The following is a 7,416-nucleotide window of genomic DNA, read 5'->3' on the forward strand; positions in this document are numbered from 1 at the left end:
CCCTGTGTGGTGGAGCACAGAACGGCTCCGTGACGGTGACACCTGGCCTGGGAAGTTCCTGCCCTTAGCTGAGAGAGAGGCCCAGGCTTTCAGACGCATCCCCACAGCAGGGGGACTCTGCCCCCATTGTACAGACAGGAAAGCTGAGCTGGCCTCAGCCCCGAGCAGCCGGGCTCCAGGGGACCCCTGGGCCTCCTGCGCCTCTGAGCTGGTGCTGGACTTCGGGAGGCGGCTACCTACCTGCTGATGAGGGTCTGGGCTTCCTGGGCCCAGGCTGCGGCACCTGCCTGCTGGACAGGGGCTGGTTGTGGGCCTGGAGAGTTCCAAGCAGGAAGCGCAGGGCTGTGGGGGATGGGCAGGTCCCTGCAGCCAAAGGTTGCCCTGGTCTCCTCCCACGCAGCCCCGCCCAACCGCCACAGCCCACTGGGTCTCTGTCTTGCAGGCGGGTTCCTGTCTTTGCCTTCTGTCCATCTTCTGACCCCAAGGGTCACTCAGGGGCTGGGCACGGCCTTGGGGACTTATTTGCAGAGGTTCCCTAAGACCTGGATGTCGACCAGAGAAGATTGGGCTTTGCAGACTGCCGCGTGCCAGGTGCCCAGCCATGGGTGGACGGGCCTGGGTCCAGCCCAGGAGCCACTGGCTAACCGGGGCTAAGTCCACCCGGATGGCACCTTCATTAAGGCTCACACCTGGCCACTGAAAGTCTCTGTGGAGGCACGCACCCTGCTGACCACCCAAGTAAGAGTCCCCTGGCCTCCACTAGCTCAGAGCAGGTCACTCCTTGCAGCCCCTATAGGACCAGGGTCACTCCAAGGTCACCCCATCCCAAAGGACTGGCTCCCAGTGGAGTCTGGTTTTATGGCTCTTTGATGCTTAAAAAAAAGGCCTGGGTGCTTCACCGGTATTTTAGTTATTTCCAGACAAAAATAACTAAAAATAACTAAAAGTAGCTGAGTCGCCTGTTGACTGTGGGGGGAATTGACCCTCCCACCTATTCACACATGTCAGGGGACAAAGGTGAAGTCCCCTCACCCAGCCCCAGGGCCGGTTTCTTTCACCCAGCTCCGCAGGCAGGACACAAGGATAGTCCAGAGTCACCGAGGAGAGAAGCAGAGCTAAGGCAGTAAACTGTCCAGACGGGTCACCTGTGGCCTCTCGTATGCCAGGTGGTGTTCTGAGGGGACCTTCCCCAGGCTTCAGGTCCCAGGCCTTTGCCACATCGGATGGAGGCCAGCCCGGGACCCGGGTGGCCAGCCCCCTAGACTGACCCTCCGAAGCCACTCAGCTCACTCTCAATTCCTGTGTGGCCTGGCTGCCCTCACTCTGCTCCCTCTACCCCCAAGGCTGTGGGACCTTGGCTAGTGCCTGCATCTTGCTGGGGTCGCTGGAGGGTGGTAAAGGTGTAAAAGCTCCTCCAGGAGCCACCCTGCTGGGACCTGGGCCTCAGCAGAGACTTCCCTGAGGACCTCTGGGAGGGCCGCTAACCCTTCTTGGCTATACCCCTGGAGGGCAGCCTAGGAGGCTCTAGGAGGTGGAATGACTATGTGAGCCACCCCTGCAGGTGACAGGCAGTGGTGGAAGGAGCCAGCGGAGGAACCTGCCTCCCTCCCTCCCAGGCCTTGCTAATGCTTTGGGCAGGGGTCTCTGGGCCCTGTTATGAGTCCAAAGTCTTGGTCTTCATCCTAAAGGCCCACCCAGGCTGCTGGGATCCTGCTGACTCATGTAGGATCTCACAGGAAGAAAGGGGCTACTCAGGGAACCTGGCTGTTTGGAAGCCAACCCTTCTCTGTCTGGGGACCAAAGTGCCCCCTACCAGGAGATGCTGGGTCCCCAGCTCTGCAAAGGGCAAGGGCAGGGAGTGCTAGGAATTTTCACTTCCCTTAGCTGCGGTCTAACTTCCCCATTTCGTGGGTATTTATAGAATGGGGGTGGGGGTGGGGCTGGAATCTGATGCAGAAGCTCTCAAAATGGCACCCAGTTGAGTATGTGGAGGCGCCTGCTGAGCTACATCTGGGAGCCCAGGAAGGGGAGGGCCCTTCCCCTGGTTCTGACCCCCCAAACCTCAAGAGGCTGGAGAGAGCTGGGCTTCAGCTCCTGCTGGGGACATGGGGTGGGGCTCTCTTCTAGCCAGGGGCAGTGGTGCGCAGGGCGGGCCCAGGCCTGGGAAACGGGGTCAGAGAAGGACCCTGGTCGTCCTTCCCCACCAGCTTTTCTAGAAAGCCTCAGCCCAAGGGAGGCCCGGGGCTCAGTCCTGGGTGGCATATGACTCCTGCGGGTGACATCCCAGACCCAGATGTGTGTGTGTGTGTGTGTGTGTGTGTGTGTGTGTGTGTGGCTGTTCCCACATGCTCCCAGGATGGCAGCTCCCACGGACTCGTCCTAAAGCCCCCAGAAGGGACTGGGGGACTGGGGGCCTCACGCAGGGCCCTGTGGCCCCGTGAGGGCTGGGGTGCTGCTCGGGAGGAAGCAGCCCCGGGGCAGTGAGCCGGGAGGGTTCCTAGATTCTGGGATCCTGCCTCGGGGGACAGCAGATGGCAGGGCGGCAGTTCACACCACACTCACACTCTGGACCCTGGAGGGGGGTCAGAGCCACCTTTATGGATCTGACGGAAGCCCTCATCAGCTCCAGCATCTGCCCGGCCTCGGGGAGACCCCAGACCCCTCCAGTCAGAGGATGCAGAGGGACTTTGGTACAGAAAGGGACTGGCCAGCCATCCAGAGGTCTGTTCAGAGAAAGCCCCAGCAGTGGGGTCCTCACGCCTCGGACTGGTCACCTGCCTTTCAGGGACCCCGGGCATGTGGGTAGTGGCCGGCAGCCCAGGGTGGGCAGCAGAATGCAGGGTGGGTGGGTGCTGGAGGTGGGCAGGGCTCAGAGAAGGGTGCAGCTCTGCGAGTCCAGGGCCCACCGTATCAGCTTCTGGCTCCAGTGGCCGTAGGGCGGGTAGCGGATCCCGTTGAGCCTCTCCAGGCCCGAGGGGGACAGCAGGCAGGCGCGGTGGTGCGAGAAGGTGTCAAAGGAGAACTTCCCGTGGTACCTGCCCATCCCGCTGTGGCCTGCAGGGGCGGAGGAGGTGGGCGTGAGGCTGGGCGTCCCCTCCAGCCCAGGGGCCACCACCACCCTGGCCAGAGGCCCACAGCTGGCAGGGAACTCAGAGAGAGCCAGGCCACCCTAGGGACCATTCGACAGATGGGGAAACCGAGGCCTTGGAGGCCCAGGGCCCCGATCAGGGTTGAGCAGTGATGAGGTGACTTGAGCAGGTGGGGACAGGAGGGCAGGAGGAGGGACGCACCCACTCCACCCAGGGGCAGGGAGGGCAGAGTCATGTAGATGAAGCCTTCGTTGCCACCGAAGTTGCCGCTGCTGGTCCCCTCCAGGACCTGGTTCACCACCTGCAGGGGAGGGCGCGGCTCAGGGAGAGGCTGGAGCCTGCGCCCAGGGGATGTCTCCGGGCCTCCCACCGCCACCCTCCACCGAGCATCCCAGAAGGGTGCAGAAATGAGGAAGCCCCCAAAGCAGCGAGGGGCGTGTGCCTGTGACCGTAACCATGACTGTGACTGTGAGGCACCGTTAGGACATTGTAGCAAAGTGCATCTGCCCACAGCAACCAGCCCGGCTCTCACTGTGGGGACTTGCACTGTCCCCATCCCATCTGAGGCTCTGCTTCCTGTGGGGAGCCTTTACATGGTTCAGAGAAAGGGGGACCCCTGAGCACCTCTTCCCCCAGGAGGAGGCTGCCCAGCCAGACAGACAGCTGGACTGCCTGGCTCCAGCAGGCTGTGACCCCACCCAGGTTCCCTCTGCCAGGTGGCAGTGACACCCAGGCAGCCTGAAACATAGTCACCCTGGAGGTGACAGCTGTCCTAATCTGCCCCCCAGGGCCTTGGAAGGAGACGGGGGCCGTCCACTCCTGCCGGGCCGCACCTGGGAGCTGTTGGAGAAGGCGTACAGGGCCAGGGGCTTCTCCCGCCGGTTGATGAAGTCGATGGCTTCATCCAGGCTCCTCACGGTCACCAGGGGCAGGATGGGCCCAAAGATCTCCTCCTGCATCACGGGCTCCGTCTCCTGCACGTCCACCAGCACAGTGGGCGCTGCGGGCGGGCACGGCGACAGTCAGCCCAGGGACACCCCAGGGGAGGGGATTCAGCAGGGCCGGGACCCAGGATGCAGGCCGGGGACCCCCTGGCCTGACCTCCCAGCTCTCCAGGCTCTGAGGACCTGGGTCCTGGCCTCACAGGACTCAGATGGCAGGACAGACGGCAGGACGGGAGCTTACACCACCCTCCGGACTCTGGAACTGGGGTCCCCCTCAGTGGATCAGAGTTTGGGGTGAGGAGACAGGCTGTGGGCCGTGGTGACGTGGGGCCTTCGTGTTCTGGAACCAGGCACCGGGCCGGGGACCCAGGCCTGGCCAGCAGGGAGCGGGGCCGGCTTTCAGGAGAGGCCCCTGCAGCGAGGAAGGCCCTCGGCCCAGGGGGCTGCGGCAGGGGAGAGGGGACTCACCGATGTAGAGCTCGCTCTCGTCGCTCTGGCCACCGATGGCCACCCGGCCACAGCCCAGCAGTCCCTGGAGCCGCTTGAAATGCTTCTGGCTGATGATGCGGCCCAGGTTGGGGGAGCTCTGGGGGTCGTCGCCATAGAAACGGGTGATGGCGTTCTGCAGGGCAGGCAGCAGGCGCTGGCGCGTCTCGGGGCTGCACAGGACGTAATCCGGGGCCACGCAGGTCTGGCCGGCGTTGAAGTACCGGAACCAGGTGACGCGGTTGGCCACGGTCTGGGGGTCACAGTCGTTGTCCACATAGCACGGGTTCTTGCCCCCCAGCTCCAGGGTGACGGGTGTCAGGTGCTTGGCAGCGGCAGCCATGACGATCTTGCCCACACGGGGGCTCCCTGGGGGACACGGTCAGGGCTGCCCATCCTCAACTGGCTTTGGCCAGAGGCTGGGGGCCCCTGACTCTTGCTGTCTCTCTTTCCACTGAGACAGCCCAGGTCCTGGCCTTCCGGCCTCCATCCGTCCCTAACCCAGCCACCCAGGATCCAATCTCCAGGAGTCCCTGGGGACCCAGCCGGCCTGTCCGGCTGAGTGGCCCCTGGACCCCGCGTCCAGCTCCCGATTAATTCTCAGCCTGACTCTGGCTTCTTCCCCCCCTTCCCACCCTTTCCTCTGCCGCCTCCCCCCGGCCGGACCTGGCCAGGCCCTCACCCGTGAACAGGATGTGGTCAAATCTGTGCTCCAGCAGCCGCCCGGTGTCCTCGGGCCCGCCCAGCACCACGGCAAAGCAGCTCTGCCAGGTGGGACAGGAGGTCAGCGGGCGAGCCCAGGGGACAGTAGGACAGGAGGGGACTGGTGGGGCGGGTCCTCCTCACCTGGTCCAGGTACCGGGGCAGCACCTCGGCCAGCACCTTCTCGGTGCCCTTGCTGATTTCCGATGGCTTCAGGACCACGCAGTTCCCTGCAGAGGCACAGGGGGCTGTAGGCGGGCCCAGGGTCCCCCCCATCTGCCAGGCCTGCACCCAGGGGCCACCTCAGCCCCGCGACTCCGGAGGCCCTCTTTGGGAAGGGGCGGCGCCTGGGAGGGCGGACCGGGCCTGTCCTCACCTGCAGCGATGGCCCCCACCAGGGGCACCAGCGTCAGGTTCAGCGGGTAGTTCCAGGGCGCGACGATGAGCACCAGGCCGAAGGGCTCCTTGCGGATGAAGGCCGAGTGCAGCTTCGTGAGCTGGGTGCAGGGAGGACAGTAAAGTGCCACCAAGGACCACCAGACCCCTCCCGCAGCCTGGGTCCTCTGCTGCTGTGCAATGGCGTCTCCTGGAGACGACTGGCCCTGGCCTCGGGGACAGGAAGGAGCCTGGACCGGAGCCGTCCCCTGCCCTGCTGCCACCCGGTCGGCCCACAGGGCTCACCAAGTTCGTGGCGACCGGCTCGTCCTTCATCCAGGTGTGCAGGCTCCTGAGGGCCAAGTCCACCTCATTCTGGCACAGGATGAACTCCGACACGTCCGCCTCGAAGGCCGACTGCGGTGAGGGGGAGGGGCGGTGGTCAGCCCTGGCCAGCAGGGTGGGCGGGAGCGGGTCCCCACGGGCACTGAGTGGCCCCATGGGTGCTGCACACGGGCTGGGATGGCTCTGGAGCCACTCAGCCTCCCCGTGGCCTGTCACCTTGGGCAAGTGACAACGTCTAGTGTCTCAGTTCCCCCATTTGGAATAAATTTGGGGACACAGCCAATCACCTCGGTAGGCAAAGATGCTAACGGGGGGACAGTGATACTGTGGAGGACATGACCCCAGCCTGGGAAGGACTGGTCTGGACCCCTGTGGCCACCTCAAACAGATCCTGGCCTGGGCAGGAGCTGGGCTCTGGTGGCTCTTAGTCCCTCTGTCCCAGCTGTGCTGCCTGACCCCTCCCTGCAGGGCACCCTCTCCCCCACCCGGCCACCTTGCCCAGGTCCTGGGCCAGCGCGTCCAGCAGCAGCTGCCGGTTGTCCGTCAGGAAGCGGCCCAGGCCCTGGAGCTGTGCCGCCCGGAACTCTGCCGGCCGAGTCCGCCCCGAGCTGAAGGCCTCCCGCAGCCGCCGCAGCGTGTCCCCGACGGGGTCCATCCTGCTGGACAGGACAGCGAGAAGTGGGTGCTCCACCTCCAGGGTGTCCTGCGGCTGCCCAAGCTGTGGCTGCCCCTCACGGGTGACAGCCCCCCGCACAGGGGCCAGGGCTGCAGGCGGGAGCTCGAACCCTGGTGGCCCAGGTGTTCCCAGGGTGTCTCGTCTGGTTTGGTGGCCCCGGGTGTCTCCATGGGATGAGTGTGTCTGTGTCTGTGTGTGGATGTGAGCTGTCCCCAGCCTTCAGCAGCGCGTCCCAGGGCCATGCCCAGGATCCCCGCCTCAGATCCCCGTGGCCGCAGGAAGGAGCAGAGGATAGGCGTCCCCACCAGGTGCCCTGGGGGGACACCCACCCTCCCGGGGCCTCGGCAGGTCAGCAGCCTAGTCAGCGCAGCGGGGGACGTCCTGGGGGACAGGGTCTACCTGGAGGCTGCTCCGAGGAGCAAGAGGAAGCCGTGCAGCCGGGCCAGCTGGCGGGGAAGGCAGGGAGTCGGGCCAGAAGGGGGGACCCTCCCCCGCAGCCGCAGACCTGATGTCCCTCCGTGGGGTCACTCCTGGCACTGGGGGCCTCTCTCAGCTCCTCCTTGCCCATGAGGGCCTGAGGGCTGCGGCATACAGTAGATGCTCAGTGAAGACTCGTCCACTGAGCACCTACTGTATGCAGTGGGCTCAGCTCCCGTCTCGGGCTGGGGGACCCCCCTTCCTTCATGCCTTCCCTCGGCCAGGCCTGGGGAGCTCTCCCCCTGTCCCCAGCAGGGCCGGGCCATTCCCTGCCCACAGCCCCTACAGCAGCTGGCTGGGCGGGCTGGGCTTGCTCAGAGCC

At 65.1% G+C, this 7,416-nt stretch overlaps 1 protein-coding gene across 3 annotated transcripts; it reads right to left on the reverse strand.

Moving 5' to 3' along the window:
* Nucleotides 1-2,869: 2,869 nt before the first annotated feature.
* On the reverse strand, nucleotides 2,870-6,596 carry Aldh3b2 (aldehyde dehydrogenase 3 family member B2). Of its 3 annotated transcripts, none has more exons than XM_076844835.2 (8): nucleotides 6,435-6,596; nucleotides 5,598-5,718; nucleotides 5,366-5,451; nucleotides 5,202-5,283; nucleotides 4,502-4,888; nucleotides 3,923-4,089; nucleotides 3,291-3,390; nucleotides 2,870-3,054 (listed from the first exon to the last, which is right to left on the reverse strand). In XM_076844835.2, exons 1-8 carry the CDS (start codon nucleotides 6,594-6,596, stop codon nucleotides 2,870-2,872), a joined length of 1,290 nt encoding a protein of 429 aa, XP_076700950.2. The 3 variants fall into 3 exon arrangements, with proteins under 3 accessions (XP_076700950.2, XP_076700951.1, XP_076700949.2); XM_076844836.2 differs by lacking the exon at nucleotides 5,202-5,283 and adding an exon at nucleotides 5,903-6,013 and having other exon boundaries at nucleotides 4,502-4,619; XM_076844834.2 differs by lacking the exon at nucleotides 6,435-6,596 and adding an exon at nucleotides 5,903-5,947.
* Nucleotides 6,597-7,416: the final 820 nt, after the last annotated feature.

Source organism: Callospermophilus lateralis, chromosome 2 (assembly GCF_048772815.1).
Source record: "Callospermophilus lateralis isolate mCalLat2 chromosome 2, mCalLat2.hap1, whole genome shotgun sequence".
NCBI classification, from domain to species: Eukaryota; Metazoa; Chordata; class Mammalia; order Rodentia; family Sciuridae; genus Callospermophilus; species Callospermophilus lateralis.